This window comes from Schistocerca gregaria, chromosome 5, assembly GCF_023897955.1.
Source record: "Schistocerca gregaria isolate iqSchGreg1 chromosome 5, iqSchGreg1.2, whole genome shotgun sequence".
Classification (NCBI taxonomy): domain Eukaryota; kingdom Metazoa; phylum Arthropoda; class Insecta; order Orthoptera; family Acrididae; genus Schistocerca; species Schistocerca gregaria.
Genome location: NC_064924.1, coordinates 331,333,551 through 331,352,417, shown reverse-complemented (window position 1 = coordinate 331,352,417; position 18,867 = coordinate 331,333,551). Strand labels below are relative to the sequence as shown.

The 18,867-nt window shown below is 43.4% G+C and overlaps 1 protein-coding gene and 1 long non-coding RNA gene across 2 annotated transcripts in view; one reads left to right on the top strand and one right to left on the bottom strand.

Annotated features, from left to right (window-relative positions):
- Positions 1-18,867, bottom strand: part of LOC126272190 (farnesyl pyrophosphate synthase-like) — a 246,943-nt gene that overhangs the window by 167,161 nt on the left and 60,915 nt on the right. Inside the window, exons 2-3 of the mRNA XM_049974868.1 lie at positions 9,551-9,725; positions 206-346 (exon numbers count right to left, since the gene is read on the bottom strand). Coding sequence (XP_049830825.1) covers positions 206-346; positions 9,551-9,725 — 316 coding nt within the window. The remainder of the gene's footprint in view (positions 1-205; positions 347-9,550; positions 9,726-18,867) is intronic.
- Positions 1-18,867, top strand: part of LOC126272192 (uncharacterized) — a 133,237-nt gene that overhangs the window by 71,620 nt on the left and 42,750 nt on the right. The window lies entirely within an intron of this gene.

The following is an 18,867-nucleotide window of genomic DNA, read 5'->3' as shown; positions in this document are numbered from 1 at the left end:
TGGGTAAATCAGCAGAAAGGTCGAAGGAAGATAATGGCATACCACCTACGGTAGAGCTATTCTAGTAAACCATTGTTGTGTTCATAATAACCTTTGGGCTCATAATGGTTTTCACTTTTTTTCCGAATGAGCGACGTAGCGAGATTCCCAGTAAACAAGGCGCCGTTACTTTGGCGTCGAGCTGCGGCCAGTGGTCAGTACTCACCATCTCGAGCGCCCAGCCCATGATGTGCGCCAGCTCGGTGTTCCGGGACGCCAGCTCCTCGTGGCGCGCCAGCAGCCGGTAGGACAGCACGACGGCCAGTCCGCGGTTCTTCTTGCCGCCCGTCATGTTGTACTGCAGCACCTGCAACCGACCACACACGGCCCTTCACACTCCGTGCCTGCGCTGGACAACTGGATGCTGGGCGCAACCAGCCGGTCGCCGGGTCTGATGTGGGCATGTTCGGCTAACAACACGTGACCCCTGAGCAGTAGCCACCAAGCTTTAGTAATAGAAAAAAATTTTAATAAATCGAGTTTTGTTTAATAGCGCGTATGTGTCTGCAGTCTTGATACTCTTTGAAATCGCCGTGTCACAGTACCGCGGAGGCCTCTAGAGGCTCGCGCAGATCAATGGGGGGAGGGGGGAGGGTCATAAGTGCCCCACTCCCTTTAAAACATATTACACTAAAAGCGTTTATATTTTTAAGTAAGGCAATTTCACAGCTTCTTAGATAATTTTCATAAAATAGAGTACCACGAAAACAGGCTTCAAAATGGCAAGGAATTCTAGAAAATGGCCGGCCAGGGTGGCCGAGTGGTTCTAGGCGCTACAGTCTGGAACCGCGCGACCGCTACGGTCGCAGGTTCGAATCCTGCCTCGGGCATGGATGTGCATGATGGCCTTAGGTTAGTTAGGTTTAAGTAGTTCTAAGTCCTAGGGGACTGATGACCATAGCAGTTAAGTCCCATAGTGCTCAGAGCCATTTGAGCCATTTTTTCTAGAAAATGGTTTAACACAGGACACTTTCCGATTACTCCCTTGAGGGTTAGCCCACATGGATGCAGTTGCGGTGTGACAGACTGCAGAGAGAATTCCAGCCAGGTGTATGTGCCCAGTCATACCTGCTGTCAGCAATAAATTGAATACAGTTCCTGGGTCCACAGGTTCGACCGACAAACCACAGGAAGTTGAGGGAAGGCAACGACAGAAAGGGAATGACTCTCCACTAAAGAGAAAGTAATAGAAACACTGACTGTCCTGACCGTATACGAAGACAGCTGAAAAAAAAAGTATCATCCCCTTTATTTATACGTTCGCACAACCAAAAACTGCAGACCATGTTCACAGTCGCAGCACTAAGTGTAATTCTGATATTGTCAAATGCGCACTTCGATTTTATATATTGTAAGTTATTATTCTTAAAAATGTATGGACAGCAATGTACTATGTATTACATTTTTATATCATTAAATTCAGGGCGTCATCCGAGTTAGGAAAAAAGCTAGATAATATTTGCAAAAGATATTTTTATTCATTTACCAATAATGTTAGATCGACGCTGAAAATGAAAAATGTGAAATAATGAAGGCAGAACTGTCGTTGAAATTCTGTTTAATATCAGTAAAACACTTAGAAAATAACACTATTCATTAATATTCTTCAAGAGGAGAAACGTGAAATAAACTTTTTTAACTTTCGCTAATCTTTTGTTTATAAAGTTACTCATCTTACCAAGTTAATACATTTGTTGCTTTATTGTGTTGGCCGCTATTTTTTAATATGAGCATCCATGATTTAAATTTAATTAGTGTGTTTTGGAGGCTACATTTTTTGGACTGTTTGTGGTAAAGTGCACCCGGTCCTAGCACTCGACTAGACGACTGTGGTAAATCTCCAAAAACCACCCTCAGCTAGGACTGTATCAGCGACTCCTAATACCTAGGACTGGACGAAGACCGTCTCCCCATTTTGAATCCTATTTGCCATGCTAACATTACAGATCCTGTAACTTTGAGAGTGCATGCTGATTTTCAGGGCAGAAAATTGCATTTTCTCTTTCCAACTGTTGCATATGGGTTATCAGACGAAGCATAGATGACCATACCTACAGAAGAAACATGGTCATTTTGTTCAGGTCTACTACAACCAGCGTGCGATGTGAAACTGAACGTAGTCTCAACAAGACACCACGAGTTTTGTTCCTCCATGGACGAAAGGGAAACTACTGGTCTGATTACGTTGTACAGAGGAGACTGATATCGGCCATGTACAACGTAAACATTGTCAATGTAATGCTGGTGATCGAGTAGGGCAAGCCACAGAGAAAAGTTTGAGAGTTCTGTTTCGGCTCTGTTCTGAAAAGGTACGCACCCACCTTGACTGCAAGTCAGCAACAGAAGCTATCGCCGCTCCAAGGAAATGGCATAATTATTCGTTAAGCAGCCAAATCTAAATTATGTAGCTATTTTTACAGTCACAGTATTTCCTGCCCCACTCCACAGTAATAAATCTACTTTTTTGTAGAATAAAAACATTCCTAGAAGTGAGTCAAATCTGTAAAACATATAAAAAGTCAATGCCCTAGGTCTCAGGAGCGGGTGGCTGCTCTCTTCCGGCACCATTTGCGGGCACCTAAGCTTAAAAGGTTGCCGTCTTTTTCTTTAGGCCGGGAAGCGATGGAAGAAAATTGATATTTTATTGTGTTTAAGATCACTGCATAGCGCGGGATATAACAGTCACATTGAGCACTTGGCTGCTGTTAGAGGAGATGACAAACTCCGACGTAGTCTGACGTTTTTATTAACAGATCTTAAAAAAAAGTGATTCAAAGTTGAAAGGGAGGAGAGGGCGTACACAGCCCCAGTTCAGCCACTGAATGTTTTTTAAACATCTTTCGTGTCGTCAATATTTTTCCATAATATTGGACTTTACTCCTGTATTTACAAGACCTGAAATTTTTTCTGTAGATATTTATTTAAATAATGTTTATCAGGTCGACATAGGTCTGTTACACAGAAATGTGTGAAATTTTTATGAATAAACCATAAAGGACTTCAAGGATATAAACAATTTCATTCTACCGCCTACAAATCACATTTTAAGAACGCAAAAGTGTGTAACGAAAGCCCTGACCTACGACTAAAAATACTGCTGCTCTACACAGCACGCAGGCATATCCAGGTTCAAGGTTGAACTTCTCAGGAGACAGTTTCATCGTTCACAATTCACCATGTAAATTGCCTCTACGCTATATCTGTTTAGTAATTTATGCCGCGTCAAAGTATGTCGGACTGATACACAGTGACAACTTAATAAAAACTACTCAACATTTTAATACGAAGCTTATAAAACACTCGGTAACATGTTCTCACAAACACGAATCGTTAGGCTCCTCTGCCACATGGCATTAACTGTGGAGTCGAACTATTAAAAAGTTTAGCAGGATGGTTATCCAGATTATAAACCTGCCACGAGAGGGTGAAAAAATGTTGAAGTGCTAAAGTGACAACTTTTGGGAAAATAACTGCGAATCATTAGTCAATCAGAGGTGGAATGTTTCGCTGATCTCTAAATAGTGACGGGAAACATGTAACGGCGAAACGGAAATTTTGAAGAACCGAGGAAAGTAAAGTAGGAATAAACCGAAAGCATTGTATTAGCAAAACACCGAGATTCATTGTTAGCATGGCTTGCTCATTTAGTTTCTCTGCAATTTCGATAATTCAAAGAACTGACTGTTGTCAAAACTTAACTGTAGCTCCGCCGATGTTGTCTGTTGCTGTTGTCTGTAACTCAAAACACCTGCCAGATATCCGTCAGATATTGACAAGATATCAGTCTGGTGATACTAACTGACTGCATGATCTAAATGTAGAGAAAAATATATTGAGCACATTTATTTCTGCATTACACAATCTCAATATAAAAGAACAGCACACCCCCGCGGAACACAATGCATCCATTCGTGTCCATTGTGCATTCCGACGAACTTGGGCAATTCCAGCAGGAAAATGCGACACCCCACACGTCTAGAATTGCTATAGAGTGACTCCAGGAACACTCTTCTGAGTTTAAACACTTCCGTTGTCCACCAAACACCCCCGACATGAACATTATTGAGCATATCTGAGATGCATTGCAACGTGCTGTTCAGGAGAGATCTGCACCTCCTCATACTCTTACGGATTTAGGGACAGCCCTGCAGGATTCACGGTGTCAGTTCCCTCCAGCACTACTTCAGACATTAGTCGAGTTCATGCCACGATGTGTTGCGGTACTTCTGCGTGCTTGGGGGAGCCCTGCACGATATAAGGCAGATGTACCAGTTGCTTTGGCTCTTCAGTGAATTGCACAGTTAAAAATCGTACCTATGCCCTCCATATGAGACGAATGCTATTTATTTGCGAAGCTTCTAGCAGCATGGCAGGGGAATGGGATACATATCGTTAAATCGGGCTGTCCAATTTGTGAATCCTGTGAGGTCTACCACTGAGATCTTCTGGAATGAATCATCACTTACTGCAATGTAATGACGTACATAAGCTTACAGGGTTTCATCTCAGTAGGCCTTTGTAGTCACAGATCCACACAAAAAAACCTGAACTGGCTGTCCAGAAACTTTTATACCAAGCCAAACTAAATCACAGCTTAGTCCAAAAACAAAATGATTCTAAGGTCTCACAAAATCGAAACATTCCTGCTGTGGATAAACACTGTCTTCCTGAACCCTTCTACAAAGCATACGGTACGACATTTAACAGAAACAATGAAGTTTCTTGCAGAATCTGTATCGCCCAGACCACGGAAGGATGGCGTAGTGGTCCTACAGCCTTGCAATGCATAATAGCAAGTACTGTACACAGATAAAGGTCATAGTACTTGATCGTCCTTGCCAGAATTTTCTACGTGAAAATTGAAATGGACAGCTGTCCAGATTTAGGTTACCTGTAGTTTCCCTAAGTCACTAAGAAAAACGCTAGGACGGTTCCAAAAAACTTCCACATCGTTGCCCATTCTGACCTTGTGCTCAATCTCTAATGACTTCGTCATCGATAGGACTTCAAATTGTAATCTCGGTTCATCCTTCTTGACATTTATTTATTATGTTATAATTTAGCAAGTTCCACTGGACCATGCGATCCAAAATAACTTAATCATGGAATGTGTCAATACATAATTTACAGAATGATGATAACAAAATTTATAAATAAAGAATGTTGTACCCAAGCTCTTTGCCTCGACCATCGCTAACCGTACTACAGGCGCAGTTGACAAGTTGCGTGTGCTCTGGCTCCGTGGGAGACACTCCGTTGGCAGACCCAGCGGTGAAAAGTACAGTAGGCAAGGCATATCCGATTCACCCCGGTCAATTTTGAAGTACAACTCCAGCCGCCGCCATGGAAACACTACGGCTCTAGCTTCGCCAGGAGAGGCGCCAGCTCGACACCAGCAGTGCGCACATCCCTGGCAGTGCCGCGATTGGGAGCACTACGGCGCTTCCGCGAATCACATGCTATCCAAGCATCAAGCAGATATCACTGAGTCACGGAGTGCAGGGTGAAGGTCTATTATATGTTTTCTGACGAAAGCTGGTTCTGCCTCGGTGCCAGTGATGGCCATGTGTTGGTTAGAAAGAGCTCATTTGAGGGCCTGCAATCAGCCTTTCTGCATGTCCCGACAGGGTAGCCGAGAGCGTTAACACGCTGCTTCCTGGACTCGGGTAGGCGCTCCGGCCCCGTATAGAATCCCCCCGGCGGATTAACGACGAGCGCCGGTGTGCCGGCCAGCCTGGATGTGGTTTTTAGGCGGTTTTCCACATCTCGCTAGGCGAATACCGGGCTGGTCCCCTCGTTCCGCCTCAGTTATACGCGTCGCAGACATTTGAAACACGTTCGCACTATTTCACGATTTACACTAGATGCACACAGCTGGAGTACACTGATTCCATCCCTGGAGGTACAGGGTGGCGGCAGGAAGGGCATCCAGCCACCCCTAAAACTCACCTTGCCAAATCCGTTGTAACCACGCGAACCCTGCGATCGCTGCGGGACTATGGCGTAAGTGAAAGAAAGAAAACAACCTTTTTGCATATTAGATACACTTGACCTGGTTATGGTCTAGAGAGCGATTACGTGTGACAGCAGGAGCACTCTCGTGGTTATCCCACGCACACTGACTGCAAATTTGTACATCAGTCTGATTCATAAACAGCATTCCATGGGGTGTTTTCCAACAGGATACTGCTCTTGTAACCCACTATGCGCTACAGACTGTTGACATAGTGCCTTGGCCTTGTCGATCAAAAGATCTGTTTCCAGTCATAGAGGGCTTCAGCAGCCGACAACTCCAGCATCATCAAAGTCCCTGAGCTTCAAGCGCTAATAGAAAGCACAGAAGCTGATATCGTTATAGGTACAGAAAGCTGGCTAAAGCCTGAAATAAGTTCTGCAGAAATTTTTACGAAGTCTCAGACGGTGTTCAGGAAAGATAGATTAGGCAGAATTGGTGGTGGAGTGTTGGTGTCTGTCAGTAGTGGTTTATCTTGTAGTGAAGTCGAAATAGATACTCCGTGCGAATTGGTGTGGGTGGAGGTTATACTTAACAGCCGAATTAAGTTAATAATTGGCTCCTTCTACCGACCCCCAGACTCCGATGATACAGTTGCGGAACAGTTCAGAGAAAGTTTGAGTCTCGTAACAAATAAATACCCCACTCATACGGTTATAGTTGGTGGGGACTTCAACCTACCCTCGGTATGTTGGCAAAAATACTTGTTCAAAACCGGTGGTAGGCAGAAAACGTCTTCCGAGATTGTCCTAAATGCATTCTCCGAAAATTATTTAGAGCAGTTAGTCCACGAACCCACGCGAATTGTAAATGGTTGCGAAAACACACTTGACCTCTTAGCCACAAACAATCCAGAGCTGATAGAGAGCATCATGACTGATACAGGGATTAGTGATCACAAGGTCATTGTAGCTAGGCTCAATACCATTTCTTCCAAATCCATCAGAAACAAACGCAAAATAATTTTATTTAAAAAAGCGGATAAAGTGCCACTAGAAGCCTTCCTAAAAGACAATTTCCATTCCTTCCAAACTGACTATGCGAATGTAGACGAGATGTGGCTCAAATTCAAAGATATAGTAGCAACAGCAATTGAGATATTCATACCTCATAAATTGGTAAGAGATGGAACGGATCCCCCGTGGTACACAAAAAAGGTCCGAACGCTGTTGCAGAGGCAACGGAAAAAGCATGCGAAGTTCAGAAGAACGCGAAATCCTGAAGATGGGCTAAAATTTACAGACGCGCGAAATTTGGCACGTACTTCGATGCGAGATGCCTTTAATAGGTTCCACAACGAAACATTGTCTCGAAATTTGGTAGAAAATCCGAAGAAATTCTGGTCGTATGTAAAGTACACAAGCGGCAAGACGCAGTCAATACCTTCGCTGCGCAGTGCCGATGGTACTGTTATCGACGACTGTGCCGCTAAAGCGGAGTTATTGAACGCAGTTTTCCGAAATTCCTTCACCAGGGAAGACGAATGGAATATTCCAGAATTTGAAACACGAACATCTGCTAGCATGAGTTTCTTAGAAGTAGATACCTTAGGGGTTGCGAAGCAACTCAAATCGCTTGATACGGGCAAGTCTTCAGGTCCAGATTGTATACCGATTAGGTTCCTTTCAGATTACGCTGATACTATAGCTCCCTACTTAGCACTCATATACAACCGCTCGCTCACCGATAGATCTGTACCTACAGATTGGAAAATTGCGCAGGTCGCACCAGTGTTCAAGAAGGGTAGTAGGAGTAATCCATTTAACTACAGACCTATATCATTGACGTCGGTTTGCAGTAGGGTTTTGGAGCATATACTGTATTCAAACATTATGAATCACCTCGAAGAGAACGATCTATTGACACGTAATCAGCATGGCTTCAGAAAACATCGCTCTTGTGCAACGCAGCTAGCTCTTTATTCGCACGAAGTAATGGCCGCTATCGACATGGGATCTCAAGTTGATTCCGTATTTCTAGATTTCCGGAAAGCTTTTGACACCGTTCCTCACAAGCGACTTCTAATCAAGCTGCGGAGCTATGGGGTATCGTCTCAGTTGTGCGACTGGATTCGTGATTTCCTGTCAGGAAGGTCGCAGTTCGTAGTAATAGACGGCAAATCATCGAGTAAAACTGAAGTGATATCAGGTGTTCCCCAGGGAAGCGTCCTGGGACCTCTACTGTTCCTGATCTATATAAATGACCTGGGTGACAATCTGAGCAGTTCTCTTAGACTGTTCGCAGATGATGCTGTAATTTACCGTCTAGTAAGGACATCCGAAGACCAGTATCAGCTGCAAAGCGATTTAGAAAAGATTGTTGTATGATGTGGCAGGTGGCAGTTGATGCTAAATAATGAAAAATGTGAGGTGATCCACATGAGTTCACAAAGAAATCCGTTGGAATACGATTACTCGATAAATAGTACAATTCTCAAGGCTGTCAATTCAACTAAGTACCTGGGTGTTAAAATTACGAACAACTTCAGTTGGAAGGACCACATAGATAATATTGTCGGGAAGGCGAGCCAAAGGTTGCGTTTCATTGGCAGGACACTTAGAAGATGCAACAAGTCCACTAAAGAGACAGCTTACACTACACTCGTTCGTCCTCTGTTAGAATATTGCTGCGCGGTGTGGGATCCTTACCAGGTGGGATTGACGGAGGACATCGAGAGGGTGCAAAGAAGGGCAGCTCGTTTTGTATTATCGCGTTATAGAGGAGAGAGTGTGGCAGATATGATACACGAGTTGGGATGGAAGTCATTACAGCATAGACGTTTTTCGTCGCGGCGAGAGCTTTTTACGAAATTTCAGTCACCAACTTTCTCTTCCGAATGCGAAAATATTTTGTTGAGCCCAACCTACATAGGTAGGAATGATCATCAAAATAAAATAAGAGAAATCAGAGCTCGAACAGAAAGGTTTAGGTGTTCGTTTTTCCCGCTCGCTGTTCGGGAGTGGAATAGTAGAGAGATAGTATGATTGTGGTTCGATGAACCCTCTGCCAAGCACTTAAATGTGAATTGCAGAGTAGTCATGTAGATGTAGATCAACAAGCAGCATTAACCGTATCTGTACTGACCGATGAAATGTAACAGACATCTAAATCCATCCCACAAACTGACATCCGGCACCTCTGCAACGCAATGCACGCGTGTTTGTGTGCTTGCATGCATCATTCTGGCGGTTACACTGATTGTTAATGTACCAGCGTTTCGCATTGCAATCTCGCGCGTACATTAACCTGTGATCTTGCAATGTTGATCACTTAAATATTTTAGCTAAATAAATGTAGTCCCTAAATTTCATTACTCTACATTGATTATTTTTGGTGCTGCGATTTTTTCCGCCTGTGTGTGAATGATCCAAGTTTCATCGAGTTATGTTACTTGGCAGTGACACATCATGCGAAAGCTACTCTCGTCCTTCAGTTTTGCACACCACTGCAGATTGTAAATTGTTCAAAACTGACGTGAAAACGGCCCAGGAGGCTCACCTTGGCGAAGCGCTTGGTGGCGGAGGGCGCGTCGAGGTGCCGGCCGGTCTCTGTGAGGTCCCTGACGACGTCTGGGAAGACCCTGTTGAACTCGAGCACGTCCTCCTTGCTGGCCGCCGTGTCCAGCGCAGCCGGCGCCACGCGCCGCCCCAGCGCCGAGCTGGCCAGCCAGTTGCTGCAACACATGAGGCCGCACACGCTCACACTGGCGTGCCTACACAGTGGCACGGCGGGACGGCTTTCAGGAGATAGCAACAGGCACTTGGCACGGGAGGAAGGAAAATAAGAGATACGTAGCTGGAGAGATTGTTCAAAATCAGGTTACATACAATAAACTAGATGTACTGCCAGGTGCCTGGACCCTAAATATGTCAAAAGATATTAGACGTGACCTATAATGCGTCACTTTGCTTAATAGAAATATGATCAGGGACAACTAATTATTGCTATTGGATAATGATAACAATACAAGGTGAGACCTTAACTTTTCCCGGCGAACTGAATGTTCAAATAACTTACGGGTTTGCTGTCGGGTGACGTCTCAACCAAGGCCGATATTTCGACAGGAGCACACCCTACCATTCTCAAGGCACAAATGCAAGGAGGAAGAAATGTGGAAGGAAACTTAATACCTCGGTTCACAGAGGAGAAACAAGGAAGCTTCCACACTCTGTTTTTTGATGAGAGACAGAGACGGATTCCAAGCACCACTTTAAAAAAATCAACCATCTCTGTTAATAAGGTTGCTTGATAGTTTGATTTCACCTGCTTCCTTAATGACACTATCCCAATAAAGAAGCAGTTGATATCAAACTATCAAGCAACCTTATTAACAGAGATGGTGGATTTTGTTTAAATGCTGCTTGGAATCCGGCTCTGTCTCTCATCAAAAAACAGAGGGACAGAATTAGTGCTACCTCACCTGTTGATTAATAGTCACTATCGATATTTCTGATGTTGGTTATCATTGTTTGTGTTGACACTTGTTCTGTGTGTGGTATCTTCCTTGTTTCTCCTCTGTGAACCGAGGTATTAAATTTCCTTGCTCATTTCTTCCTCCTTGCATTTGTGCCTTGAGAGTGGCAGGGTGTGCCCCTGTCGAAATATCGGCGGTGGTCGACGACGACACCCGGCAGCAAACCCGTAATTTATTTGAACACAATACAAGGTGTTTCGAAAGATTCATCAAAATGGTTCAGATGGCTCTGAGCACTATGGTACTTAACTTCTGCCGGCCGCGGTGGTCTCGCGGTTCTAGGCGCGTAATCCGGAACCGTGCGACTGCTACGGTCGCAGGTTCGAATCCTATCTCGGGCATGGATGTGTGTGATGTCCTTAGGTTAGTTAGGTTTAAGTAGTTGTAAGTTCTAGGGGACTGATGACCACAGCAGTTGAGTCCCATAGTGCTCAGAGCCATTTGAACTTAACTTCTGAGGTCATCATTCCCCTAGAAATTAGAACTACTTAAACCTAACTAACCTAAGACATCATACACATCCATGCCCGAGGCAGGATTCGAACCTGTGACCGTAGCGCTTAGAACCGCACGGCCACACCGGCCCGCCAAAAGGTTAATCGATTTCACAAGACTATAAATTCCAAATGAATGAAGATAAAAATTCGGCGCTAATTTTTTGCCCGTGGGGGCCTCCACGCTGTAGATAGCTCGCTTTTTCAATCTCTTTATCGGTTACAAGAATATCGTACCAGGGTACGTTTGCCATATGCTGGCCTTTTCCTGAGTCACAAGAGAACACCGGAAATTTAATTTTTTAAATAGGGTTGAGCATTACCGTACTGCCACTTGCATATGAGAGCGTTTATTGACAATGAACTAAGAAACTGCCTCGGCGTAGGATTCGACGTGAGGGGCGTGCAAGATGAGAAACACACCACCCGTCCAAAATATTCAGAGATTGACCTTTTTCCTGGTTTCCTTTGCTTATAAGCAAAGTCAGGGCAGTACCTACGGTGGCAACTTGAAAAAGCAACTGCAAACAACAGATGTCTATTCCACCAGCAATTGTGAGTAGTCAGTCTTAGGTACTGGATCTGCGGCCATAGTGTGACATTTTTGTGTCACAAATCGGTATGGACCAAAGGACTGAACAGCTCTGTATCAATTGTTCAAGAGATTCTTCAGAATGATCTGAAGAAGAGAAAAGTGCGTGTGAAGTTTGTCCCGCACATCTTGACTCCCGAACGAAAGCAATGATGCGTGGACGCCCGTCACAACTTGAATCAAATGAGAAATACGGAAAATTTATTCCTGGAAAAAGAATCATGACAGGTGACGTGACTTAGTGTTATCAATACGAAGCTACCACAAAAAGATCAAGTGCAGAATGGGTCTCTGATAGTTTGGCAACACTGAAGAGAGAGCGAACGTGACGTCCAAATGGAACAACGTCCCAAAAAGAACTTTTCCGAGGTTTTCACATGATTGTACAAACATACTCCACAATGTACTCCAGTAGGGGAGACTATGTAAAACAATTTAAGCGTAAAACCACCATATTAACTTTTCTCTATTTTTTTATTAATCCACTTTCGAAACTTTTTGAACTGATGGGGTAGTTTCAAGTCCATCATTTGGTCTGCTAAGATATAAAGTTTTTCTACGGAATTCCATAGATTTCGTGCTTTGTGTCAATATATTCCATATTTTCGTAGAGATCCGTAATAATACTGATTAATGGACTGTGAGGATTACTTACATTCGCCTGTGAGGTCGAGTGACATGACGGTATTTTTCTATGGTGTGCTGTGTACTGACGCACTCCCACATCATTACATTATTTTTAAAAAAATTCTCGAAGTTTTGACTGTTCGTCCATCATTAAGCTGTCATGTTTTATCAATAACCAAAAACCCGCACTGCGTACGATTCCAGCAGTCTCTACATACAATACTAAATTCGTTGAACGCCATGGCAGTTCCTATATATGCTTCATAAATGTTTTTAAATGCTTACTATTTTGTTTGAATGCCATAGTAAGGTATATGTCATCTCTTACTAGCTGTTTTAAAATCCTGAAGTATGTTTGACTCAAATAAAAAACATCTACCCCCATGTGACGACCAAAACAGAAAAATATTCATACGGTTCCTGGTTTTCCACAACGACAGCGTCAAGTATAAACACAGCAGGTAACTCAGAAAGATGGTATAATGAATCACTCTCCTCTAACATTACCTTTTTTTATATAGAGATAACCGATACCATGCATATTATCGATTCTAGCATGGGTTAAAATTATCTCAGCTGTTCTATTAAAAGAATTCATATGGTTTTGTATACGATGTATTATATTTCAGACTAAAATGTATAAAAAAACAAATTAATGTGTTACCATGGATATATACTAACAGTTAAAATTACTCGGATTTCAAAAGTATTTGAAATTACGAAATTTCTGGTATACTTAAAATTCCTATTATTAATTGTACAATCTAACTCGAATTATTAAAATTATTTCTGGATTTATTTATGAAATAATGATATAATTTGGTGAAGATTCTTCTTTGGTAAAGAAAGTTTGTAAACTCTTTTGCTTTGTTAACTCTCTGCAATAATGTGAGTACCGCACAATGTAAGTAGTGGTGGGCATGGCTCTGATGGAAGTAGACGTTTCCTAAGGTTGTCACCAACAATGTAATTATTGGGTTTTTGAATGTGGAAAATGTAAAAACGATGTGATGTTGAAATATGTGACAAAGAATAAAATTCAAGAGTAATACAGGCAAATCTTCATCAGTTAATTAGTCATCAAGAACCTACAAAATTGAAATTTCAGCTGCAAGAAAGTACCCCCAGATAAGACTTTGAGCCATCGACAACAACGAGTTAATGAAGATAAGTAAAAAGTTATCCTTTTGCATATCTTACCCCTCCAGGAGCTTTCAAAATTTGTACAAAGACAGAGAATTTTAATCGTGATGTGTGGGAGGGTATGATTACAACTGCTTTGCAGTTATTTGGGCCATCAACAAGTTTTGGCCATATTTAGGGGCAAACCATTCACATTGTATCAGATGACCGCTAACTATGCTGGCTGACTAGCCTGGAGGGTTCATTGGGTTGACTGGTGAGATGAGGACTGAAGCTACAGAAGTACGACACCACAGGTATATAAAAGTAGATGCAAACACAAGGACGCGAACCGTCTTTCACGAAATCCTGTGGTGCAACACAGCAGCGTCGATCATATCTCAGTCATTGCTGCATTAAATGACTTCCAAGTAATAACTTCCAGGACGCTCTAACATCTGGTCACCTTGTATTCGCGAAGACTCTAGAATCAGATGGAAGTATCGTTGGCTAGGTTTCTGCTGATTTGTTAGTAATTATGTGGACCAGCGACGGAAGCATATGCCGCAATTGCTTCTGAGGCATCAGATCCCAATTCCGCCTGCAGCAGCGCCATTCCACGAGATTGGAATCGACCTCTTTGGAGGTTTCCGAAGCATCAAACAGGAATCGTTGGATAATAGTCTTCACTGCTACTTAACCCACAACGCTGTTACCAAGCTGTGCCGACTGCTGAAGCTCCACAAATTACAGGGTTCCTTGTGGGAAACATCATTTTGAAACATGTCGCATCCTGTGTGATGATATATGATCCTCGGGAAGAGGTAATTCATATTGTGACATCGTCCTGACAGGATGCCTTCCACCCACAGACGAATGGCCTCACAGAATGCTCGAACAGAGAGATGGGGATACAGTACTGCCCGTTGTGAGGTCCACGTACAACACAGTAAAGTAAAACACTACAGCTTGACAATGGTTTTTTTCTGCTCCATGGTCGAGAGGTCAAAACGACAGTGGACATACTGCTCCCGTTTCAAATGGACGATACTCAGAATCATTACGTTTAACACCAGGACCGAAGAAGCAAGACAGCTGGTTCGTTTACAGTAGCTGGACGCCGAGGAGAAGGTTCAAGAGCGCTATAACGCTAGGCGTTGGGAAGTGAGGTGCAGCCCAGTAGATTTGGCACAGAATATAAGCCTGCGCGAAAAGTTACCGATCGGAAAAGTTACCAAAGAGCTCTTTTTTGAGTTTGATGCCCCTCCCCCCCCCCCCTACACCATGAATTCCTCTCATATGTCAACCTCTTCATCTCAGAGTAGCACTTGCGAGCTACGTCCTCATTTATGTGCAGGATGTAGTCCAAGCTCAGTCTTTCTTATCCTTCGCAGTCATCACTTGTCGGACGTGACATACGAAATCGAAGCTTATGATCCTTCATCAAGAGGATGAAGCGCAGGGACGTCATCCATGTCTAACACACGCCGCCCTACTACAATCCTGTTGCGCGGATCGACGACCGAGGCTTCTCGTTCGAGGAAACCCGCTCCAAGATCACGAAGCTTCGCTGGGAGGAGTTCACCATAGTGAAGAGGATGGGACAGCACTACGCGAACGCAATGATCCTCACAGAGGACTACTGAAAATATCTAGATTTGGATACTGTGAGCGACTCGAATGAGAACTTCTGAAACTGAGGGTCGCTGTTTTCCGAAGAGGGAGAAACGCTGCAAACTGTGCTGTGACGTAGCAGTTAGTGTCGATGGTTGGCATGCTGCGGGTCCCCAATTCAAATATGATCACCAGTAAATATTTGGTATTTAGTATTTATCATCTCTAGAACGTTCTCTAAATTTCTTATGTTTCTGAGACTTATATATTCTGGAATATGTGTGTATAAACAGCAGGAGGGAGTTCTGTTCTCTCTTTTGTTGGTGTCCACAATAAACATGCTTTTTGTGTACTGACGGGAAATGTGAACTATAAAAAACTGAGGAAGGATAATTTGAACTGTAGAAATTAAGAGGACAAGATGAAGCTCAGATAAGGTATATTAAGAACAATAGGCGAAGAAATAAGTCTACTAAACTGAGTAACTCGATGTCAGAAAATGCAGAAGAGATAACGTGTTATAGGGACCACCATAATTTTAATCGCCAGCTGTTTGATGTCAATTGCTGCCATAAAGGTTTTGTTCTAGACTTCACTGTAGACAAGACTTAGACTGTACCAACAGATTGTTGAGGACGTTATATATAACTGATAATATGGGAAAGAGCCGAGAACAATATCTAAATAATCTAAAGACTGATGAGTAAAGAAATACACATCACCGTCACAAAGCCATAATCCACAAGTTAAGGGAATTTTGAGAACGACAGCACAACTTCCAGCCCAGCAATAGCCTGTACACAAAACGGTATCCTTGGAACACTGTAGCATCTATGCTGGAGAGTGGGTGGTACTTTCTGTGTTCAGTTTCTCTAGGAACTGACGTATATAATGTTCGTAGGAGGTGTTACGTCCTAGCAGGAAAGAACAGGGTGCACGATGGCTTCTCAAACTGTTGTTCACACTGCCCTGAATGGCTTACGATAATTCTCTTCTTGTACAGGTTCCATCTGGAGGTCAGCAGTGGTTGTGTTGCAACTGTACGGCTCAAATCCTTCGACCTAGAGCGGCACTACCATGGACGTTTCCTCTGTAACAAAACTGTTTCGTGATCCACTCAGGCTTGTGAGGACAACTGATGAACTGCTTGAAGGACAAGTGGAGGTTTCCGTTTAGAGGCAGACATTGACAACTTGGGGGAGCAGTGTGCTTTCCCGAACCTCCGGCGATACTGCCAAACGAGCGAAGTGGCACTGGATCCGCACCCAAATCATCATTCTGACGTCTAAATTTAGGAATTAGTTAGTTTCCCTACTTCGATTAAGGCGACAAGACGCTGCCGATTTCCGCTCCACGCGAGTTCGTGTTCCAGCTTACCAGACCTTATCGTCGATGGAATGATGAACCCTAATTTTCATTCCTTCCCTCCCAGTATTGCAATCTGATGATTCCCCAGGCGGGAGACGAAGTAGCAATTAGCCAGCAGCGTCGCATGGTTTCAATGGCTTGACCACGAAGTTGTTTTCGATACAAGCGTATGAGACCCTATTACTTCTATAATTGTGTTACTTTAAAAATAAGTAAATCATCCACTGTTCTCTTTTTTTGCTCAGGCCTAGTTTTGCCTCTGTTCCCTTTGATGAAATTCAACATTCGTTGTCAGTATCCACTATAAGAAGAGAACTACGCCACTTATTTTCTGCGATCAGTTGCTGTCCAGATGACACTAGAGCAACCTTACTGAAGGTCATTTGTGTCAGCGTTCACAACACGCATTGCGGAAATGTTTGCATACGAGCTCGCCATCCAGCCGACCTTGCTTCGCTATCGTTCCCTGTGGGTAATCACGTGATAGGTGGCGTGTTCTCCGGCGCCTGAAGTCAAACATCTTAACTCAAAAGGTCATCGCAGGCTCCAGTCCGCTTTGGCAGAGCCTCTAGCCGATGAAGCCTGGGGTAGTACCTTGTTCATTCGAAACCACCTCCATTTTCTCCCTCTCACCAAATCTACGATTCATTTGAAGAATGTCGAAGAACGACGTAGAGCTGCTGTCGAAATGAACTTTTACTCAATACCAGTTTCGTTCAAACGATCATCTGGCGTCCTAATATTATTTACATTAGCTGCGTGATACTATTTGATTGATCAAGTCGATTATTTTATCAGCATCTCTCAGTAATTTTTAAAAACGATTCTCTTCAAGCATTTACGATTTTAATCTGTTTTTGCTTGCTACATTTTATTGTCTCTTTGGTTTTCGTATGCGGTGATGTTTTCTCATAATGTTATCTAATCTTTACCTACGCAAAAAATTGGTATGGCAAGATACCGGTGGTTATCAATACCCATGCAGGAACTATTTAATTGAATCGTTGTAGCCGGCCGGTGTGGACGAGCGGTTCTAGGCGCTTCGGTATGGAACCGCGCGACCGCTACGGCCACAGGTTCGAATCCTGCCTCGGGCATGGATGTGTGTGATGTCCTTAGGTTAGTTAGGTTTAAGTACATCTAAGTTCTAGGGGACTGATGACCTCAGACGTTAAGTCCCAAAGTGCTCAGAGTCATGAATCGTTGTAGGTATCACTGCTTTTCCAGATACATCAGATGAGAACTTTGTATTGACAAATTGATCACGTATGTTATATGAATAAAAGTAAAGCTAAAGTTCTGCCTTCTGGCCCTAGACGGGCCAATCGACTTCGACTGACTTCCCTGCCATCCTCTACCAATGGCGTCATTGGATGCAGCAAGGGGGGGGGGGGGCATGTGTTCAGTACCCAGCTTTTCCGGTCGTTGTCGGGTTTCTTGACCTCGGAATCGCTACCAGTGGATCGAGTAGCTCCTCAGTTGATCTCATGAGGCTGAGCGCACTCCGTCCCAATCTTCCCACCTAGGAAAAAATCCTTGGCTATACCGGGAATTGAAAAAGGGTACCCAGCTTGGTAGTCAGCCGCGCTGACCACTCAGCTACGGAAGCGTATGCCTAAGCAGCGTTAATGAAGTTGAGCCTGAGGAAGAATGTAATTTTCCACACCATATACGAGGGTCGTTCAATAAGTAATGCACCACATTTTTTTAAAAAGCCATTAATATACATAGACAAACGTCCTTGTTGGTACTTCACATTTGATGTTTTTTCTGTGTGTCGGTGAAGTTTTGAACCTTCTGGCAGATGGCAGAGTCATAGTACAGCGTCAAAATGGCGTCTACATACGACTCACGGTACAAGCAACGTGCTGTTATTGAATTCTTGTGTGCGGAAAAAGAAACCGTGGTGAACATCCATAAAGTTTGTGTGCAGTGTATGGCGATGCTGCAGTTGATAGGAGTATAGTTGGGCGATGGTTAGAGAAAGTTAGTCTCAGGAACAGGGCTCCATGATCAGCCACGCTCGGAACGTCCTGTCACAGCCCTTCCTCCAGACATGCTGAATCGTGAGGATGCCATTGTTCGTGCCGATCGGCGCATAACAACTCGGCAATTCTCTACAGGGAACACACTTTTAAGATAACGAGAGTGTTAGTAATGCAGTGAAACCATGGCTACGCCTACAGGACAAGAGTTTTTACCAGCAGGGAATGCATGCTGTTCCAAAACACTGGCGTACGGCCATAGAAGGCAATGGAGACTATGCAGAAAAATAGGACGTGGACAAGACATGTTGATGTATATTCTCACCAAATTCTGACTATTAACAAAAAAATATGGGGCATTAATTATTGAACGACTCTCGTAATATGTACAATTATTATTTGTGTTAAATATTATTGTTAGCAATTCTTCTTCTCTCAGATCGAACGTCAAGACATGATAATGTTACGTCAAGAATTAGTAATGAAGCTTGTAAAGTGTTAACGAGTTTGGTGCTCTAGTGATTTGATAGTTTGTTCGA